Genomic DNA, 22,977 nt, shown 5'->3' with positions numbered 1-22,977 from the left:
GCCCATGGTCTTTCCACTGGGCCATGCTGCTTCTCTGGGATGGAACATGGGAGGGAAGTGGATAACAGCAGGAAACTCAAGTAGCTGCTGAATGACAAACTGGAAAAGAGGCACCCTGGAGGGAAGAAAAAAAAATTTTAAAGACAGGAAGAAGTACTGTCTCAAACAATGAGACATATTAGAGGAGCAATGGAGAAGAAAGACAAGGTTGGCAGGAAGAAATTGGAAGAAGGTTTGTTTTGTGAAGACTGGCAGATAAGGAAGCAGAATTGAAAACACAGAAATAGAGTCAGCCAGAGGTAGGACAAGTCCACTAGCACAACAAGCCTCTATCTTTATCTGAAAAGAGTTCCCGCACCTCTACTGACCACTTCAGGGATCTCTGAGAGTGACTCAATTTACTGAAGGTTAACTTTGGGGGAAAGTTAAGGTTTTTTCTTACATGGGAGGCTGGGGCTGGTTCTCATCTCATCTTCCTATTCTTTGACTTTCTGGTGCAAATATATTTTGAACCACAAGTCTTGAATATCCCAAGAAAAAACTGGCTGGAATTTTATTTGGAAGGAGAGATACATGTGGGTTTTGTTGAGGCGGGGTGGATTATGAGTTGATGTGGGAAGTGTGGAGCGTAGGGGAATGTTTTTAGTGCCTTACTGTCTCTGAAATTGGTTTCCAGACAATAGCTGATGGCTGAGGCTGTAGAACGATAACATTCTCCAGGATTGACCTATGAGAAGATGTACTTCCCCCCTTCACAGGCAAGAGATACTAGCTAGAAAAATCATGAGGTTTAGTAGGAAGAACATGGGGTGAGGAGTCTAGGGACCAAAACGAATAGCATAGTACTCCAAACCTTTCCTCAGTCCTCTCATTCATTCATTCACTTGTATTTATTGACCGCCTTCGGTGTGCAGACCATAGTACTAAGCCCATGGAAAGTACAACTGGGCAACAAATAGTGACAATCCCTACCCAACAACAGTCCTGAGCCTCAGTTTCCATATATGTAAAATGGGGCTTATAAGGCCAGTTTCCTAACTACCGAGAGGGGGGTTGAAGGTAAAATGAGATAATGCCTTTGCTTTGATCTAGTTGACTTTTTAAATTGTCCCCCTTTGTGATGTCCCTCCAGGGCACATCACCAAGAAATTACAATAGACAGATGTATTGAAAGGTGTTTTAAAAACAAAAGCACCAGACAAATCAAGCATCATTACAGGTGTTCCCTTAGACCACGCTCCACATCTCTGCTCCTGTTCTCCTTCCTGAAAGTCCCCTCTCCAGCCAGAACCCTAGCTGGGCAAAATAGGCAGCAGCCTGCTCACTTATTGTGACAACCAGGAATGACTGGGCTGGACATGAGAATCTCTACCTCTGTCCCCTCAGCAACTCTATCTCCATAGGTCATGAGCCACCCTACATGCTGGGCACATACGAACTCGGGGAAGAGGAGACAGAAACGGTCCGGTGAACTATTTGTATGCCACAGTGCCTTTACAGGGTCAAGGTGAAGCTGTACCAGAGTGAGACCAAGAGTATATTTCCAAAGTATGCAATCAGTGCATTCAGCAAAATCAACTTCTAGATTTCTTGCAGAACAATCCCTCTGAGGATTCAACTGTTAATAGTGCCAGTGTTTGTGTAGGAACACAGACAAACTTTCCCTCATCTGGTTATAACTTTCTCTAAGAGACATGAAAATACAACTCACCAGGGTCACTTGTTTTCTTTAGAGCTCACAATATCCTTGACGTTTCAAAGCACAAAGAAGCATCTCAGAGCAATGGTGTGCTTAGCAGTATAGAATGATGTGTAGGAATTCACTGGTGGCAGAAATATTGACAGCAACAAAGAATTTTTTCATTTATGAGGTTACCGTCATTCCCTCAGTGTGCTATTCAGAAACAAAAAGGGAACACTATTATTGTGGGAGTTATTATGTTGGAAACTAGTCTTCTCTCATAGCTTCATGGACTTCTTTCAAGGACGATCTACTTGACTGCATAACCTTAAGCACTTTGATACTCACCCCAGCTCCACAGTACTCATGTAAATATCCTTATACTCTGTTTCCCCTATCCATAATTTATTTTAATATCAGTCTCCTCTTGTAGATTGTAAGCTCCTTGTGAGCAGGAATCTTGTCTACCAACTCTTTTTAACTCTGTTTTAGTAAAGTTTCCCAAGTCCTTAGTAGAGTGCTCTGTACACACAGTAAGCGCTCTGTAAATACTATTGATTGATTCGCTTCCCATCGGTGCAGACCTCTAACAAATCCTAATTCATTTCTAACCCAAACTCACAGCATCCCACTGGAGCTACACTGGACTCAAAATCGTAAGCAGAGAAACAGCAAGTTGATAATTTGCTGCCCGCTCTCTGGATCCTTCTCCTGGAAATACAACCTGGGCCTGTTGCTCTTTATCCAAAGAGATCTTCAGCAGCTGGAGAGCTCTTCTCAGCATAAGCAGGTGGCTGAATTAAAGAGATTGTCTCTTTCCAGACTCAGGCAAGGCAGCAGAAAAACAGATTTCAAATGTCAGAATCTGTTGCTCTTCGGGGGAGAGAGGAAGTGAAAATTGAAAATGGGGGGGAGGGGGAGAAGGGTGAAATTCAAGGGTCAATCATCAGAATAGGCTGAGCAGTGGGTAACCATAGACAAGAATGAAGGAGACTGAAGTGTGATACAGGATGATGTAGGAAAGAGAGATAATGAGGATCCAACACCTAACTAAAACTGATCTCTCAGGTGAAGTTCCCTGAGCAGAGGGATTTCTGGCTCTGAATGTGGATGGTTTGAGGGTATAAGAATAATCATCGTGGCATTTGTTAAGCACTAAATGCTAAGCACTATACTAAGCACTGGGATAAATACACTATAAACAAATCAGGCACAATCTCTGTCCCACATGGGGCTCACAGACCAAAGAAAACCAAGTTGGCAGTGATTCCAAGTTGGGAGCAGTGAGAAATAAATCCAGATGTCCCCAATTCTGGAGCCCAGAGTACCGCCCTGGCTTGGCTGGAAGGATGAAGGGGCAGAATCTGGGCAATTTGTTCCCTATTCTAGTTCCCTCCTCCTGGCTGTCCATCCCAATGGCCTGGGCACCTGAAACAAATTGGCCTGCAGCTACTCTGGTTAGTTCTTTGCTTTCTCTCAATCTGGGGGCATGCAAGTCATGCTCAGGAGGGGATAGTTCACCTGAAGGGCTAAACTGAAAACATGCCAGTCAACTGGAATGCTTCCCCACCCCTCCCACTATGCAAGGCAATTTCACACAGGCTCCTGCTGAGCACGGATGGATTGATCTCCGTCCTGAGATGGATTGGTGTCTTGTGTTGGCTAGGGAAGAGCACAGAGAGATCTCCAGTTTGGAGGGATGGGGTGTCTGGATGATAACTTCAAGACTCAAAGCTTGGAAGGGAATGGGAAAGATTGTTCTCCCATTTTACAGACAGAACTGCAGTCAGATAGTGGTTTTTGGGGGTCTTTTTTGGTTGGGGTATGGTAGGAAGTGAAAATGGAGAGAAGGTAGGAGAGGTTAACATAGAAAGTGAACAGAGACTATCACAAATGCTGTGGTTCTTCCAAGCACTGACAATATCCTGATGGAAATGCTTTACCTAGGTACATAGAGATCTCACTTCAGAACTAAAGATGTCATCATAAATATTCCTTTAGTTTTGGAAAGTCCTTTATGTACTTGAACCTTAAGAACACACTTAAAATCCAAATCCAGTTTCTTTAATAAATCCTGGAATGTCAGTATGCAATGGCATGCCAAGTACATTTTCACCAATACGTATAATTAAGGGTGTTAAGTACATGGGAGAACATTCAGCTAAATGATTACTGTACTTCTTAGGAAAGCGATGGATAAGTGGGACAGTCCGCAGGGGGGTGACTTCCCAAGATATCATCCTGCTGTTACTCTGCCAGCAAATAAAAAGAAAGTTCTGGTCTATCTCTGTCTCTACCCTGTCTACCTTCTTGAAAGGTTCCAAGTAAGTCACTATATTCCTGGAGCCCACCCCATGCTGAGCTTTCTGAGGGCAGGACCCTGGATCGGCCTACCTGGGACATGCCTCATTTTCAGTGGGTGGGACCAAATACAAATGAGGTCTGATGGTTTAGGATGGATGTTAAGGAGGGCAACCATTTCGCATTTCCTCCCAACATACTGAGGCAACTGCTAGAATCAGATTACTGGGCTGTTTGGGCAATCTAGCAATAGCCCTGCCTGTCTGTTCTCATGAAGAATGCTACTTCCCAACTCATAACTAAGGTTGCACATCAAAGTCAACAGTTCCAAAATCTTATTTTTAAAAGACTCCCTCAAAAACACAAATCTCCAACTCCATGGCCTATTTAAAATTATTGAAAGAACAGTTCCGTGTGTTCATAAACTCTCATTTCAGGAAAACAACCAAAAATTTGAGATAAACTGGCTACCGTTTGCCCTCTTTCTCTTTACAGAGACTGTGCTCAGTGATTTATTGGATCCTCAGAGCAGACAATCTAACAGGGGAAACAGGCAGTCTCAGGGAGGGTTACCCACAAAATCCTTTGGGAAGAGAATCCTCTCCATCCCTCTATCTGCCGTTAAGGTTTTGGATCCCACACAGGTCTACTTGCGCTTAGAACAGTGCTCCAGCGCTTAGAACAGTGCTCGGCACATAGTAAGCGCTTAACAAATACCAACATTATTGGTTCCCAAATGTTATCAACGTCCAATGCAGCTAAAACCTAATGCTACCCAGAAGGTCAGAGTTAACATAATTAATATGCAGTCTCAGTTTGCAAGAGGAAAGTTTCCTGAAACACTAGGTATGTGAGCAGAAGGAGCCTCCTCCTCCTCCTCCTCCCTCCCCGCTAAGAATATCTGCCTCTCTCACTTTCCATCCTTTTCCCCTAATGGTTTCACTGAACTTTCTTCAAACTCCTCTTACCAGATTCACCTTGAGGCCCCATCCTCCTCCACTGTTGCCCTCTGGCTTTGCCTCTGCCAGGCTGCAGCAGAGTGGTTTACAAGGACCAAACAGGAGCAGTGAGAACAGAGGTGCATTCTCCTGGCTCTTTCCAACCTGAAAAGCAGTGTGGCCCAGTGGACAGAAGACAGGCTTGCGAGTCAGAGGATCTGGGTTTTAATCCCAGCTCCACCACTTGTCTGCCGTGTGACCTTGGGCAAGTCATATACCATCTCTGAGCCTCAATTACCTCATCTGTAAAATGGGGATTAAGACTGTGAGCTGTATATGGGACCCGAACTATGTACAAGCTGACTAGTCTGTATCTAGCCCAGCACTTAGTAAGTGCTGAAGATACACCATAAAAAAAAGGAGATGGTTTCTCAACAGCAACAAAATCCCTAGAGCCCTTAACGTTCCCCTACTCATTATTCCTCACCTCCACAGGTTTTTAAATGCTTTACCCCCTCTGCCTCAAGCCCATTTGCTTAGGCTTTGCTCTTCGGCATTTTCAGACCTGTCCTCTCTCCCCAGCACAGAAAATGACTTGCTTTCATGCTAGTATCACCCCGTTCTACTCTCCACCCCAACTTTTCTCCCAGAGCCTGGGGGAGGAATCAATCGATCTTCTTTACTGAGCACTTATTATGGGCAGAACACTGTACTAAGTGCTTGGGAAAGTACAATATAACAGTTAGTAGAATCTTCCTTGCCCACAGTGAGTTTACAGTCTAGATGGGGCAACAGACATTAATGTAAATAAATTACAGCTATGTACATAAGTGCTGTGGGGCTGAGGGGTGAATAAAGGGTGCAATTCCAAGGGTGATGCATAAAGGGAGAGGGAGAAGAATAGAAGTAAAGTCTATTTTTCAGAGATGGGCAGTCCAGTGAGATTTATAAACTTGCTGGGACTTTTTTGATTCCACCCCTGAGACAGCTCTCCATTTCCAAGGTGGCCTCACTGCAAGAAGGGGAAGGGAGAAATAGGATGGGATTGGGAAAGAAAGGCTTGTAATCATGTAGCTCACTTCCAGAGAGCTAAAATTATTTTTTACTGTTCCTAGACACACATACACACCACCTCTGGAAGGGACAGCTACAACTATTCTTTACTCTTCTTCCATAAATACACAAACACACACACAGAAAAAAGCATAAAACAATGAAAATGGAAATATTTTGCAAGTTCACAATGTTGCTATCTAGTGATAATTTTTACAGTTTTCCACTGATACCTTTTTTATTTTCATCCACGAGCACAAAGACTTTGTTCCTTTTAATACTGAAACCTCTGGCTCCTAACTATTCATCTTCTTTCTGCATCCACAACACATACCTGCAGGGACCAGAGATGGTGGAAGAGCAGAAATTGAGGCTACTCTCACTAGACACAAAGGCAAAATATAGTAAATAATGGCAGCCTTCGGACCAGCCCGAACAAACAGAGAATTTAGGGGTGGAGAGCAGAAGTCCTCTGGCTAGATCCTACAGGTATTCATAATCCTTGCCCAACCCTTTTTTTATGGTATTTGTTAAGCGCTCGCTATGTGCCAGGCACTGTACTAAGCCCTGAGGTAAATTCAAGCTAATCAGGTTGGACACAGTCCCTGTCCCACATAGGGCTCACATTCTTAATCCCAGGCTTGCCCAAAGTCACACAGCAGACATATGGCAGATCTGGGATAAGAACATATCTTCTGACTCTCAGGGTTGTGCTCTTTTCACCAGACCAAGACAAATGTCCCTGTGGAACACTGCAGTACATGAGAAGCACAGCCCAACTGTTGTGCACAGCTTATCCCCTGGCAGGAGATCTCTGCAGTAGAAGGGGGTGGTGGTAGGACATTCAAATTTAGTCCAGTCCAGTTGGATTTGACTTTATGCTGGCCCAGCATGGCCCTGGAGGCTTGAGCCCAGCAGACCCAGCCTGTCTCAATGGGCACGTGAGTCCCTGGTCAAGTCTAGCCTGGGCAGATCTCAAACTCTGAGGAGCCAAGACCCTTCAGTAAAACAGTGGAGGGCCTAGTACGGTGCCAGGGATGGGAGGGTACTTTATGACAACTGCTGCTTAATAGTGACATCAATGAACTTTATGAGGAAAGTGTTGATAATCAGAGATGGGCTCTGATGGAGGCGAAGACTAATAGATAGATTAATGAGAGGAGAGTGAGAATCTACGCAGATTGAATTCCAGAAGGCAGAAAAGGGCTCCAGGTACCCAGAGCACTCTAATCAAAAGATAGAAAGCTGAGCTCTACAACCCACATAAGGATTCCACATTGAGCAACACAGACTTCACCACTTACCCTCAGCTAAAGGCCTGTCAAGCAATAGAAGTCTTGCCCTGACTTATGGTTTCACTTCACTTCACCTTATATCCTCAAGTGCCAGGCAGTACTGAGAGCTTTCTCCCTCTGTATTTTTGTTGATGACTTTGTGCGGTCATTGACTCTAAAGCCCATGATTTTACGAGCTCATTTTTCTTTCAAGAAGCAACTTGGCTGTCAAAACTAGAGGCCTTCTTTCAGGAATGAATTGAGAAATTAAAACTGAAAGACATTTGGCTCCCCCAGGACTGAAAAGCACTTGGGTGCTTCGGAACTAAATAGTATTAGGGGGAAGGATATCTCTGTGAGAAGCAGTTGACCTGAGAAGCTGTCGTAATTGGGTCACAATGAGACTAGAGTGTCGCTCGGTTGTGTAGCCAAGCAAAACCTCTACAAATGTTTTGCTGCTCTTTAGTGAATAGCAGTGATTTTTAGCACCTATAACTCTCAATTATTCCAAAGTAGATTTCCTAGTCCCAGTCCAGGCACTTGTCATATCCTGACTTGACTACTGCAACTGAACTCCCTGCCTCCTAGCTCTCCCTTCTGCAGTCCAAACTTCATTCTGCTTTCTGGATCATTTGTCTAAAATGTCATTCTGCACATATCACTCCTCAAACACCTCCAATAGTCACTTTGATTGTGAGCTCCTAGAGGACAGGGATCATGCCTATCCACTCTATTGTACTCTCCCAAGTGCTTAGTAGAGGGCTCTGCACACAGTAAACGCTCAATAAATACCATTGATTGACTGCAAAAACTACTAACCCTTGGATTTAAAGTTATAAATCAACTCTCCCCCTATTTATCCACTCATTCTTTCTATTACAACCCAGCTCATATCTTTGCTTTTTTTAAACTAAAAGCATTCAGCCTGCCTCATTCTTATCGCTTACAGCTGATCTCTTGTTCAAGTCCTCCTCGCTGCCTAGAACTCAGATCCCCCTTCACCTCTGATGAAGCACTGATCTTCCACCTTAAAAGTTCTCCTGAAATCCCATCTCAAGCAAGGGGTCTTCACCGAAAAAATCTGAACCGCCCACTTCACAGCCCCCAAATGACAGTTCAGTGATTCCAAAGTGCCAAAACACTTAAATACTTAAAAAACTCCTAGCATTTAAGTAATAATTTTATATACTATTACTTCCATTTATCTGTAATTTATTTACTGTCTCTCTTTCCCCCACTAGATTGTAAGATCCATGAGAGCAAGGATCATGTATACTACTTCTATCATACTACTGTAAGTACTATGTACACTGCTCTACACTCAAAAGACGTTCAATATGCAGGACTCTGGATTCCCTTTCTGCCTCCTGCTTTCCCTGCCACCTCTTGGCCATATCTTTGCTTACACAAGCAGCATGGCTCAGTGGAAGGAACACAGGGCTGGGGTCCAGGCACCTGGTTTCTAATCCTGGCTCCTCCACTTTCTGCTACATGACCTTGGGCACTTCATTTAACACCTCAGTTTCCTCTTCTGCAAAACAGAGATTAACTATTTGTTCTGTCTCCTCCTTAGACTGTGAACCAACAAATGCTTCGTTTTCCTCCCTATGGCCATGTCATCATCAAAACTTATTTTAAAATAATGAGCAAATCTAAATGTACCACCAGCCCTTGATTTCTTCAAATCAATTTTCCCTTAGTTGCTTTAAGAACTTTGAACTGAGCAGACTACCTGTGTTCTAATCCCAAAAAGGTTGACGACTTCATGAAAGGGCTGATAGTTTCCAATCATAGATGTGTCTTTTGGCAAGATGGTAAGATGGCTACTTAAAAGAAAAATATAAGTCGACATTAGTAATAAAACTCTTTTCCCGTGACCCACCTTCCTTTCTCAAAGCATCCTAAAATGGTTTCCAATGACCCAGATTGCTGCTGGTGGGCATGTTTTTCTTCAGCAAACATAATCATCTTCAGGACGCCCACAAATGCCCATGCAGCCATAACTCTGTTTTTACTAGAGGGATTAACTGTTAATTAGAAAATCCACCAGCAAAGGGAGAAATTCTAATGAAGTACTGCCAGAATGGCCACAAAACCCCCACAACTATAGTATCTACCCAAAGTTCTTCCCTTTTTCACACTCCTCAGGAGAAAGTCCCTCTCTCTGATTCAGGTGCCCAGTAAATCTATAGCTTAGGTCACATGGGTTGTATCAACCAGATGCCTCATGTGGCCCATAAACTTTTGCTGATTTGGAGATCTCACAAAGTAAATTTAACAGACTCAAACACATTTTCCCCTCTCAACTACACTCAGGTTCAATCACTGAAAAAGCCTAGCCCTACTAATGAGAACTTACCTGTAAAGAAACATCTGTTTCATATTCACATGTAAGTAATCATTTGGGCGTGCTTTTTGAGTGAGAAAAATTCATTCATCCACCAGTCGATATTCTTAGAAGTTTTTTTCCCATTTGTATTTCTGCATTTCTCATTTCTACTTAACATACTGATGGATCCAATCCCATTACCACAATGAATCAGAACCTGAACTCGTGGCCAAACTCGAAGCAGAACCTAGCACCAGGTCTACTTACAGCCGATCATCATCATGGCCACGGCGAAGATCTTCTCTCCATCGGTTGTCGGGGCGATGTTCCCAAAGCCCACGCTGGTGAGGCTGGTCATGGTAAAATACAAGGAGGAGATGTACACGGAATCCTTGCTTGGGCCACCTTCCCACTTTCCGGAACCAGAGAGATTGAATTGATAAGGGGTCCCGATATCCACCCCCAGCTGATAGAGCCAGCTCTCGTTGCGGATTGTGTTGGTGTCCTCGTTGATGACCTCGTAGTCTCCGATGCTGTACCAGATGCAGGCCAGCCAGTGAGCCGCCAAACCAAACACACACACGAGCAGGACCAGGACTGCGGCTCCATACTCGATGTAGTGATCCAGCTTGCGGGCCACTCGCCCCAGGCGGAGCAGCCGGACCACTTTCAGTGAGCTGAAGAGGCTGCTGATGCCCTAGGAGAAGGAAAAAGAGGGCCAAATCAGAACTGCAGACCCAATCATCCCAGATCCATCATGCATTCCTGGACTGGCTCAGGGTGTAAGAAGCCACAGAGATCTGCAAAGTAACAAACACCACAATGGGCACAACATACTTGCTTTGTTTTGCCTTGCTTAAAAGCTGGCAGTCAGATAAACTGGAGTGAGGATGGCCAAAAACTGCATTTTGTCAAACAACTTCATGTTCTACTTTGACAGAGAGAATTTTCCAAGAGAGACGATATATTTTACAGCATCATTAGGAACCCATATTCTCACCTACCACAGCCCCTGACTACTCGATCCTGACTAGACACAGCAACAGTGATCCAGATGCTGTACCCCACCACTCCATTCTCGGGGAGAGATGGGAAGAAGGGAGAGGAGGCTGTTCCTAACGGTTTTCCATAGGGGAAAGGGATTACCTTCTCCTCAGTGCTTGGGCACACAGCTGCTAAGGAGATGACCTAGACTTGACAGTGACAATGCCAAAGTTGGCTGAGAGTGGGCTTAGCCTGTGGAGGCTGGCAGGGAGGGCTTCCTTGGTATTCTTTTCAGGCACCCTTTCTAGTCTCCCTGCACAGGCCCCTGAGGCCTGTAGGACAGGATAGCTTTAGAAGAAAAAATTCCAGAGACAGCAAGTGCCGTATGAGAGCCGGTGGAATGAACAAAAGAGGGACTCTCTTGTACAGAGTTAAATCTTACGACATGGGGCACAAGCCCTCTGCCATTGTTTAATAAAGCAAACCACTGACTAGCTTGAAGAAGTGCTTTAAATCTACACAATACGATGCAAGGGTTGTACTGAAAACAGAACAGAGGCCAGTGAATGAAACAAGATGCCTATATAGATACAGAACAACTAAACCCCACCCCAAATTTTTAAACCTGACAGAAAAATGCTCCTTGGCATGTATTATTTACCATTAATATTTGTTGAGCACCTATATATTTATGGAATTGTATTAGGAACTTGGGAATATATGAAAAACATATACATATAAATTGAAGATAATCTCTTCCCAAAGAGAGTTTTCAATCTAATGGGAAAGACGTACCCAGAAAAAGCTACTATCTTTTAAAATCAAAAGTAACCCTTTGCCTTGTCCTCCTCCAAGTCCAGTAGAGGAACAAGTTCTCCAACTTCCAAATATTTACAAAATGCTCTGACCACTTCACCTGCCCTACTTTCCTTTGCAGGGAGTGGGACTCTGGTAGAGGGGTCTCAAGTCCCATTAGCGCCTGAACAGTCCATTCCAATAATGGAGGACTCAAGCCATTCACTCCCTGCTTCATTTGCTCTCTGCTGCTGCAGGAGTGACAGTTTGGCCACCATGATGGGCAGTGGGGGTCAAGGCCACAACTTAGACCAATGTTAAGGAAAAAAAATGCCACAAGTGTAGTGTTGAAATTCTAGCAAATTCTTTCATTCCTTCTGGTAACAATTTACAGGGGAAAAGACTACTCCAAGTGGATAAGCTGGATTTAAACAAAATCATTAAAATCTGGCAAATAGCTGAAGCAAATTGACCACCATTAAAGGGAAATAAAACGCAAGTTATTTAGCAGAAAACAATCAGAATTTGACCAATATGGATCAAATAAGAAAACTTAAAATACAGTGAGAAATGAAATAGTCGGTTGTAATAAAATGTGATAGAATAATTTTGCTTGGCCATGTAGTTGCATAAGGATTATAAGAACCAAACAGAAAGTCTAAGAGTAAACGGAACTGAAATGATTCTAGGTGTGGGAGCTTAAGTAAATATTATATCACAACAGATTTACAACAGGTTGAAAATTAAGATGTAAAATACTTCATGTCATTTTGTATTGAAGGTTTTTCAGTTCAGAAACAAGTCATAAACCACTAGTCACCATTATTAAGGGAACTGCATGTTTCAAACACCTACCTGAATGCAGGGAGATCATTAGCTACCCACCTTATCTAAAAAATATAATGAAAAAGGGGCATATTTTGATTCCTGCACATTTTTACACAACATATGTATGTTGTATTAAAAAATAATACTCCAGATTAACCAGAACTGGGCTAAACATATGTATTTCTTTTTTTAATAAGATCTGAAATCAAGTATCTATTGGACCAGAGGGAATAATACATTTCCTCAGTATTCTGATCCTGAAGACTGAAGCTAGCTGGTGGCAGGTATAAGGCAGCTTTTCAAAAAAACACTTTCCATATCTTGTCTTATCTTAGGTGCTTTCTCTTCTGTACCTCCCCTAATATTACAAGTAAAGGGTCACTAATCTCCCAGTACTGTTTCTGGGGAAAAAGCCACATCTATATACAAAAGGGCCCCGAATGGAAAGAGTCCTTCCGAAAAGCTTCAGTGAAACTTGAACAGAATGCAGCCAAAGCAGTTCAGTGAGGAGCAACGGACACATGGGACACATGAAAGATATGAAACTTATGCATCTAATCCAGGGCGCAAAAATCTATACACTAAAGCACGTGCACACGTGTTGGAGGGGGGAGGGGAAAGGGGCAGTACATGCCAAGGTCTCTCATTTCAAAGAGTCATGGTACCACCTCAACACTCTCCCCTACCCATGCCACCTCCTTTGACAGCAGAGGAAGTGGGTCAGATGGTGTGGTAAGGGCTACCAGTTCTCCAGTCGGGAGTGCAGCTCTCTGGGGACCTCGGCCCTTCCCTTTCCAGGTGCAAGTACCCCACTCCCCCAGTAAAGTAGAATGGTCTCTGTGGGAGCTGCACTGACAGAGATCCCTCCCAGGATCACCCTCTGGTCCATTGGTGTCAGGGAGCAAGGAGGAAGAAGGGGCATTACAAGAAGTTGCTTCAGGAGCAATGTTGCCAATTCAAACCAGGTTGGCAGCACCACACAGATGTATCAGTATGAGAATGACTATCATTCTTCTCCTGGTATCCCTAGCACCGGCAGAGGACATTTCTGGGGATGGCTCAATCTGGAACACCCATGAAATTCCAAAGACTGGGGAATCTCCCCATACTCGAGCATCGAGCCACTGTCGGGCACTGAAAACACTTTTGGGGTGGTTTTTATGGTATTTGTTAAGTGCTTACTATGTGCCAGGCACTGTACTAAGCACTGGGTTAGATACAACTTTATCAGGTTGGACAGAGTCCCTGACTTTTGTGGGACTCACAGTCTATAGTTCCCATTTTAAAGATGAGGTAATTGAGGCCCAGAAAAGTTAAGTGGCTTATCCAAGGTCACACAGCCGACGAGTGGCAGAACCGGGATTAGAACCCAGGTCCTTCTGACTCCCAGGCCTGTGCTCTATCCACTAGGCCATATTCTTCTCTTGCTGTCAATGAATACCTTACATATTAATTTCTATATATAAATAAAATGAAGAGGTTTCTCAGTTTGGAGATGTGCCGTGACTAGATGGTTGAGCTGTTTCGAATCAAGCTCATCCAGGCTTCTCAAGGACATCTTGAGAAAAATTATTTGGCTGAATACTCTCCTTCCAAAGTTTAGCTAGATGTAGGTCATTAACAGCTTTTTCCCTATCTTCCTGGACTGCCTGACACTGATAAATGACAAACCATGCATATTTACACATTTTTTCTCCAAGACCGATCAACAAAAACGCTTTTATAGAGAAAGCCACCCTCTGCTAGGGACCTAGTCCTAAGAAGCTTTTGACCCAGAACTTACTGTTCCTCCCCATATGCTTCTGTAAGAGTCTTCCCCAGTGACTATAAGATCGGAACTCCAGCGGATCTAAGGCTAAATCTACAGAGTAAAGAGAAATCAATCATTGCTATTAACTGAGTGATCATTGGGTACAGAATGCTGTTCTAAGCACTTAGAAGAGTACAACAATAGAGAAGGTAGACACGATCTCTACCATGGAAGGAGAATTGAAGAAATTATCTATACACTTCAAGTTCAAAAACCTACCTTCAGTGGTTATCTTGGCCCGAATGACCTCGACTGGTTATCTGAATTGTTCAAATTCACCAAAAAATAGTCCAAATGTCCACTTTACCCACGTAGACCCAGGTACAATGTCCTATTATGAGTGTAGGTTGTGTATGAGGGTCGGAGATATTGAGCAGTTTTCCTGACTCTCAAGGGCTTCCTCCAGGCTTTCCTTCCTGCCCATATAATTACCAATTGCTATTTTTTTTGTAAAGGACATAAAAAGCAATCCCTCTAAACAATGCTTTCTTCCACAAGCTAATCATCAAGATTTTCAAAACAGTTCATTAAAACTGAGTGGGGAAAATCCAGATGTTTTGGTATTTCTGCTGTTAGTACATTTATAATAGGAATTCACTTCTATTTTCAGGGTGCTTTGCTAAATAAAAATTTCAAGAAGAGATGTGACACAGTAACATCTTTCCAAATCACTACTACTTTCAGAAATACTTAAGTGCATAATGGCATGTAATTACATAATTCTGCCATGAGATTTTATTGGGAGTTTATTCATTCAAGCTTAAATATCATTTGCTTCGAAGTTCTAGTTTACCCTTGTTTAATCGAGTGTAAAGTATAAGTTAATTAATAATATAGGCTTTATATATTAGAATGTGTATTTTTGAAAGTGATGAATTTTTCTGTTTATTAAACAAATTTGTCATGATTACGTTATTCATTTTCAGGTGACATAAGTGGTCACTGTATATGGGTGAAAATCAACCTTGCACATTTCCCTCTATTTAATCCAGTCATATGTCCAAAACCACAGAATATAATCATTTAAGAAAGTTAAAAAAATCCCTAAAATCTTCTTGCTTATGTTGCTAGTTTACTCTGAAGCATATTAAGTTTTCAGTTGTAAAACTGCACCCATAAAGCTTTTCCCTCAGAAAATAACAAAAAATGAGTTTAGTTTCTGTCACTATCACTTCCACTTCTTGTGTTGTTAAACTTTGGCTGCTGGAAAAATCAATAGATTAAGAACGAAGACTCACGTCATGTTAAATTCCATCTTTCCCTGAAAACCCAAGTCTGATTTTTCTCTTCCACTGTGGTGGAAGCAAGGTGAACACTATAATTTGCACTCATTCAATTTCCCTTTAAACCACAGACCTCCTAAGTCATGTGGCTACCTGCAGTACTCTCATCTACATTCTGCCTTCCCCCTCACTCCCATCTCATTGTCCTGAAGAGTATAGATTTGAAACATTACATATCACGTCAAAGTCGTTAAGTCGGATCTGTCGACAAAGAACTTTGTTGACCCCCAAAGAAGATGCCACCTGTAGGAGGATTTCAGAGTCAGCCCTGAGTGGAAATACTACTCAACATTCTTGATGCTAAAAGTCTCTCCACTTGCAAAGAGCTACGCAGGCTAAAATAACATAGGCATCATTAATCATCACACTTTCCAGGAGTTCTTAGGGAGAGTCTCTTCACAAAAAGCTCTGGGTAAGAAGCAGCAGGATATAAATTAAGGACAAGATGCTCCTTTTGTTTACCAATGAGTGGGGCTTTGGTGTAAGTTACTGCAGCTAGAGGAAAACTGGACAGAAATGAAAGGTAGTTTAAGGTAAAGTGACCATATTTTCTACCGCTCAAAGTGGAACAGCAGAAAGAAAAAGAGATAAGGGTAAGAAAGGAAGTCAGGGAAACAGAGGGAGCCTGAGACAGAGAAATAAAGGATTCATCCCATTAAGTGAGTCCTGAGGAGGCTGCCCCTATAAACGTTCCACGCAATCACACTACCCTTCTAGTTGGATATCAAATCACTGATAGGCAAAGGAAAAAATGAGAGAACTGATCCACGGGCACCACAAGAAACTTAAATGTTTCTTTTTGGTAGTGGAGGATGCCGTCTGGTCCACCAGCTCAGAAGACATACTGGGTTCTGCCTCATTTATGAGTATGACTGAGAACTGCCCCTGCCTCAGCTTCTCCTTCTGTAAAATGAGAAACTCTTATGTCCTCCTCTCTGATGTAAGAAGAAAAGTTCTGCATGGCATAGGTGGATGGAACTGAACAACTTCCAAGAGCTACCACACAATCTGAAACAGGTTAAACACCGAGTGTCTGAAGAAAATTCAATCATCACAATGTTTTTGAGACTCTCTCTGACATGCCGTGGAGTTGTATCATAATTGGCACTTGACTGAGTTATTTTTTTTTCCCTAAAGAGGACCAAAAGTTAACAACTTGAGAAATAGTGACCACAGCGGCACCAGGGACCATCAATTGCTTTATAGGAAAAATGTGGAATTCCTATATTTATCTCCAGGACATACATGAGGATCTTGCTTGTGTGGCAGTCTGATAGATTTCCAAAGGAATAATGAGCATAGAAGAGAGGCAGCTAAGGGGAGGTGTCCCGCATTTAACTGTGGACATGTGCAGAAGACCGTAATGGGCTCTTGGGAACATGCAATAACAAATATATACAATATATAGTCCCTGCCTTTGAGTTTACAATCTAATAGAAGTCTCCTATTTTATCTATATTCTAAAATTTAAAAAATCAAAGTTCACAATATTCACTTGGCCTAAGATAAAGAGGGTCCACTTCTTAGAAGCCCATTCTGTTTGACAGGACCTTTTATCTTGGTACCTCCACGTATGGAAAGAATAGATGAGAAACAGAAATGGAAGCTGAGCAGGCCAGAGAAAGCCAAGGATTTTGAGTTTTGGCAGGGCTGGTTCTTTGAGAGTCATGTCTATCAGGGTTGGGGTGGGGTGCAGATAGGTTTTGGGAGAAGATTGGGAGAGGAAAGCAAGGAAAATAGAGAGAAGGCTCACTCAGGTTCTGAGGCCAACCAAGTTATATGGAAGATGCAAAACCTTTTCAGTCTGCTTCAGTCCAAGACTAAAATCAGAACACTCGTTTGTGAATCAGACTACCTCAAAGGTATACTCCTGGACTGAAACCTATCTGTATTATTTATTAGTCAAGCCGAAAACACAAAAATGCATTGCGCCATCTATCTTCTCTTTATGTAACAAATATGCCTAGGAGCCAGGCACCAAACTTGTCAGAGAGAAAGTATGCCCAGAGAACACACTTTATTAGGGATGAAATTTAACGCAAGAGTCTAAGAAGAGCAGCAAGTTACAACTTCACTTTAGAGTGAGAATGGAATAGTCAATTCACTGTAAGTTTAAATCAGCAGATGGTTTCAATTTCTATCTTTGATTTGAGTCACTGTACTACCAACGCTCTCTATAGATGTCATGATTATCCAGACATATAATTGTAATTGTTCACTTGTTCATTATTTTTGCACTTTCAAATTTTCTAAAAAAGTAAATATGAACTGTGCACCCAGCAGTTCACCCTAATTACAGTATTTGGGAGAAAAAATGAGATATTATACATTATACTGTACAATACCTCTTCATTCTGTAAATACACCTAAGGCATCTAGGCTTTAGTTTTTCAAAAGATATTTCTGCACCTGAGTTAGTTGCAGGAATGGCAAGGTATTGTAATGGCCATCTGCGGTTACTTCTGCTGACAGCTTCTGGAGGGGAGAATGTCTATGGGTTGAGAGGCTATGAGTCCTAATGGAAGATTGTTTTCTTGTCCAGCCTCCAATTCAACCCAAGAAACTTTGGCATCACCCTGTCAGCACGCTGCAGTTGTTAGTGGTGCATGACCGAGGACCAATTAGGAGGTCTGTATAAAAAAGTAATCCTACCAGGACCACTGACCCCCAACCTGACATTCTCCAGCTCTGCAGTGCTAAATCAAAACAAAACAAGCCTAGCTTCCAGGACTTGGTGTCCAGAGTCAGAGAGCTGAGGCCACTTCCATCCTCTCATCCAACACTGTACAAGTCAAACCTGTTTTCTCTACATTCTCCTGCTGTCCAATTTGCTTAAATTGTATCTAACCTAGTGCTTAGTGCTTAAGTGCTTAAATGCCAGAATTGGCATTTGGAATTTAGACAGAGTGTCAGTATTGGAATACTAAATTGAGCTATTTCAGATTTGGGTCATTTTAGATTGTGAACCCCACGTGGGTCGAGGAGTAAGTTTGGCCAACTACCAGGCATTATTCTCCACACTTAGCCCAGTGTTATGTGTGCCTTATATATAGGGCAGAGGATCAGGTGCTGGACCTAGGCCCACACTAGCTAAACCAGGTTCTCAATGTCAGGGGTTTGGGAGGAAGGGGACTAAGGGAGTAGGGCCAGTGTTTGGAGCAACCAAGTCCTCAAGTCAACTTTGTTAGGGTCCAGTGTGATTCTTCCTATAGGTTGACTTGGAAGCTGCAGGTTGCTCTGAGCCCAAGCAAAACTCCACAGCTAGAGCACCACCAGATCTCCTGTTAGGTAATAATAATAATAATGTTGATATTTGTTAAGCGCTTACTATGTGCAGAGCACTGTTCTAAGCGCTGGGGTAGATACAGGGTAATCAAGTTGTCCCACGTGAGGCTCCCAGTCTTCATCCCCATTTTACAGATGAGGTAATGGAGGCACAGAGAAGTTAAGTGACTTGCCCACAGTCACACAGCTGACAAGTGGCAGAGCCGGGATTCGAACCAATGATCTGACCCAAGCCTGGGCTCTTTCCACTGAGCCACAATGCTTTAGGTACTCTGCTCACAGTGGAGGCCCACTCATCCACAGACACCAGAGATGAAGAAATGATCATATCATTCATTCATTCAATAGTATTTATTGAGCGCTTACTATGTGCAGAGCACTGTACTAAGCGCTTGGGATGAACAAGTTGGCAACAGATAGAGACAGTCCCTGCCGTTTGACGGGCTTACAATATCAGATGTAGTATTCTGCCCAGACACAGTAAAGTGATGAAGCAGCGTGGCTCAGCTGAGCGTGGCTCAGTGGAAAGAGCATGGGCTTTGGAGTCAGGGCTCATGAGTTCAAATCCCAGCTCTGCCACTTGTCAGCTGTGTGACTGTGGGCAAGTCACTTAACTTCTCTGTGCCTCAGTTCCCTCATCTGTAAAATGGGGATTAAGACTGTGAGCCCCACGTGGGACAACCTGATTCCCCTATGTCTACCCCAGCGCTTAGAACAGTGCTCGGCCCATAGTAAGCGCTTAACAAATACCAACATTATTATTATTATTAAAGTAGTAATAATAATAATAACTGAGCTATGTGTTAAGTGCTTACTTTGCACCAGGGTAGATACACAAATCAGATTGGAACCAGTCCCCAGCCCACACTGGGCTCACAGTCTAAGTGGTGGTGCGGCGTAACCTCATGGGAACTTGTGTGGGGGCTAGGGATCCGGTCCCATCCTGTCCTATTATGGCTTCTGGATGAAAATCTGGTGAAATTCTAGAAGATGCTACAGAGGTCAAACTGCCCAAAGTGGAGAGGTCATGTGTTTAAGGGGCCCTACTCCGGACCTAAATGAATTTACTTCCTTAAGAGTCATATGGCAATTTTGCTCTGAATAGAATCACTTAATCTATTCTTCAGTTTTCTCTCCCAATTCATCACTTGAGTCTTTAATGACGCTATGTTCGTTCTTTTATTTCCATTCCTTGTGTGATGATGTCAGCCTCTCCCCTCTACTTATTTTTTCTTTATTAGCATGGATTCCTTGTCATTCAAGTTAGGTAACTTGCTTGTCTTGCCTCTTCAACTACTTAAGCAAACAGCTCATCTATATTTAATTCATCTTTCCTGCTGATCCTTCAAAATGCAGATCTCTGCCATCAAATGCCATTGGTGATGATGATCTAATAAGAGTGATGGATGAAGCACAATTTGGCTAATGTCAGCCTATAACTGATCACAGCAGCACTCACTAGAGTGGCTCTAGTTGCAGGCTTGTCATTCCCGTTATAAACTACCCCTTTTGGGAGATTTACGAAGCAGCAGTGGGAGTGAATTCTATTCTCAGCATGAAAGGGCATCTTGGAAACATTACCCAGGATGCAAGTCGTGAGGTCACAGCTTCTGGAGGGACTGACATTTTATCCTATGAGGGGCAAAAAAAAGACCTAAAACAAATGGGTCACCACTGAAAACCTGACCAGATCTCTGATCGCTTAAGGCAAGGAAGGGGGAGGCCTTCAGGTATCAGGGAAGGTGGAGGGGGTGGGCAAAAAGGGACGGAAGACAGAGAGGCCATGTAGGCTGCGGTCATGGAAGAGTTAAACCGAGGAGGCTTAGAATGTAGACTGTAAGCCCGTCAATGGGCAGGGATTGTCTCCATCTGTTGCCGAATTGTACATTCCAAGCACTTAGTACAGTGCTGTGCACATAGTAAGAGCTCAATAAATACTACTGAATGTACATAGGGCCCCCACCGAGTCTCTCCTGCCGACTGGCCTCAAAGGTCTCCGGGGCCCCTTGAGGAATGCACACACTGGGTGCTTCCCAGAGGATGCGGTTTCCCTGCAAGGACTTAGAAAGAACAAAAGGTGTGTTTGAAGTAGCCCAGACCCCTCTCCCTATATTATATCTGGAGTCCCCACTTATCGATATTTGTGTAAGGGCTCTATCCGCTAATATGTTGGCTGATCCCTATCTTCGCATTCCCACTACATCCCGTAATATGGTGGTGGATCGTACTATTGTATCATGGGCTCCTATACTTGATCCGTTGAGACGTCTCTAGGACTGATACCAACATCAGTCTTTTGTGCTCTCGGCAATTCTCCCGTGTAGCTGTACTGGCACCTCCCGGCAATGATTGGCATGTGAGTACGCTTCCCCCCCAAAGCCTACTTATTAAACGTAGCCTTTGTGTGCCTTGCATCATCGGTACCTTTACGAACCTTATCGTGTGCACGTCCATTTGGTGTCAATGTGAACTGTGTCTTGTGCACTTGCAGGGGAGAAGGCAGTAGGGGAAGACAGTAGGAGAGGACTGAGAACTGTTCTACCTTTCTCCTGTTCTCTCCCACTGAAAAGGCAGGCAGAAGAGCAAGGGGAAAGGGAAAACAGGACACTAAGGAGAGAGAAAAGAGGGAAAAGGGAGAATGTCGAAGTAAATCATTGAGTTGTTACCAAGGCCATTCTCTGCTATCAAATGCCACTTCAGTCATCACCTCCAGTGTCATGGCCAGCTGAGGAGAAGAGGCAATGGAACCAGCAGAAATGGTGTGGCGTGGTGGCCAATGGCAAACAAAAGGTAGTCACGAGACCTGGGTTCTAGTCCCCCACCTTCCATTAACACTGGCTTGTGTGATCTTGTGGAAGTCCTAAACTTTCTGTGCCTCGATTTCCTCATTTGTAAAATGCAGATAACACATGAAACCTTGGTGGCAACAGCGGTGCATTAAAACTGTACAGTTCCTAGTACAGTTCCCTGCACACTGTGGATGCTCGATAAATCCCATTGTTGATAGGTACTGAGTAACCAGGTGACAAGATTGAAAAATGCCAAGAGAAAGCAGAGAATTATAGGAATATCCATTTGAATCAGAATGATCTCAAAGCCCATGGTTTGGTATAATTAACTGGAAAATTCGAGAGGGTCTAGGCAGCAACTCCCTGTGGGTTATTCTAAACCAGGTCCATTAGACTCTTGACCTGTAGGGTGCAGGTGGGGGGTCTGTACCTTTAGGGCAGCTGGCCACAGCAGGGAAACAGGAAAGGAAAGACAGAGCAGAGACACCCGTCACCCCCGCAGCCAGCAACGTAGCTCCTTGCTCCTTCTGTTCTGGGCTACAGAGGCTGCAGTTTCTGCTGCTGCTCTCCAGGGTTCTGGTATTCTGTATGCAGCCCCCCCAACACTGAAAACCCCAGAGATCGGTAGCCACAGCCATAGTCCCTTCGAACCAGACCAAAGAATGGGGCTACTCAGCGGAGGTAGGAAAGGGGCTACCACTATTATGTCTCTCTCTCCAGCTGCAGCTGTTGAAGGAGAATGTGTACCATTCTGGACATCTGCAGGGGGGAAGGTTTGGTTGGAGAGTAGTCCTATGTCTGTCTGTGCTCTGCTTCTCTATTTGCAAGTGTCTCGATTTGTCTAATTTTCCTGCTTCTGCCGGTCTCTTTGGGCCCCTTTAACTGTCACTCTTCTGGTCTCAGCCCTTGTCATCTGTCTCAATTGCTTAGGTCTGTAATCTATCTCTCTTTGTTTTGTTTTCTGGGGGGTTGGGTTTGTTTCTTTTGGAGGGGGAGTTTTGGTATTTAAGTGCTTACTATGTGCCAGGCACTGTACTAAGCACTGAGGTAAATACAAGCTACTCAAGTTGGCCATTACTGTTGGGCTGAATTCACTCAACTGCTTAGTACAGTGCACTTCACACAGTAAGTGCTCCATAAATATCATCGCTTGATGTCCCACATGGGGCTCACAGTCTTAATTCCCTTTCTAAAGATGAGATAACTGAGGCCCAGGGAAGTTAAGTGACTTGCCCAAGGTCACAAAGCAGACAAGTGGCAGAAGTGGAATTACAATGCAGGTCCTTCTGGGTCCCGGGCCTGTGCTCTATCCATCAGATCCCAGGGCATCTCAGGTTGTCCCTGCCTCAGTCCTTCTCCCTTTCCTGCCTTCTCTCCACTAATCACAGACCACTGTCCCTGCCCCAATGGATGACCCATGCACTAACAGTGTATCTACATGAAATAACGAGATCATTCTATTTGCCAATTTCATTTCCTTTTGTTCTACTGAATAATGAGGTACTAGTTGGCTACAAATTTAACAGAGACTGTATTAGTAATTTGAATATTTTTTAAAGCATGACCCTTGTCCAAACACATAACTGCCTATGCAGGCTATCCTCAAGAATTAATTTGACAAGTCTGA

The 22,977-nt window shown here is 43.5% G+C and overlaps 1 protein-coding gene across 2 annotated transcripts in view; it reads right to left on the bottom strand.

Annotated features, from left to right (window-relative positions):
* KCNH1 (potassium voltage-gated channel subfamily H member 1) overlaps positions 1–22,977 on the bottom strand; it is a 257,772-nt gene that overhangs the window by 156,653 nt on the left and 78,142 nt on the right. For both annotated transcript variants that reach the window (XM_039914813.1, XM_039914812.1), the window contains one exon: positions 9,844–10,273. In XM_039914813.1, the coding sequence (XP_039770747.1) occupies positions 9,844–10,273 (430 nt within the window). The remainder of the gene's footprint in view (positions 1–9,843; positions 10,274–22,977) is intronic.

This window comes from Ornithorhynchus anatinus, chromosome 19, assembly GCF_004115215.2.
Source record: "Ornithorhynchus anatinus isolate Pmale09 chromosome 19, mOrnAna1.pri.v4, whole genome shotgun sequence".
Classification (NCBI taxonomy): domain Eukaryota; kingdom Metazoa; phylum Chordata; class Mammalia; order Monotremata; family Ornithorhynchidae; genus Ornithorhynchus; species Ornithorhynchus anatinus.
Note: the sequence above shows the minus strand (reverse complement) of the source record. Positions and strands in the feature narration are given on the sequence as shown.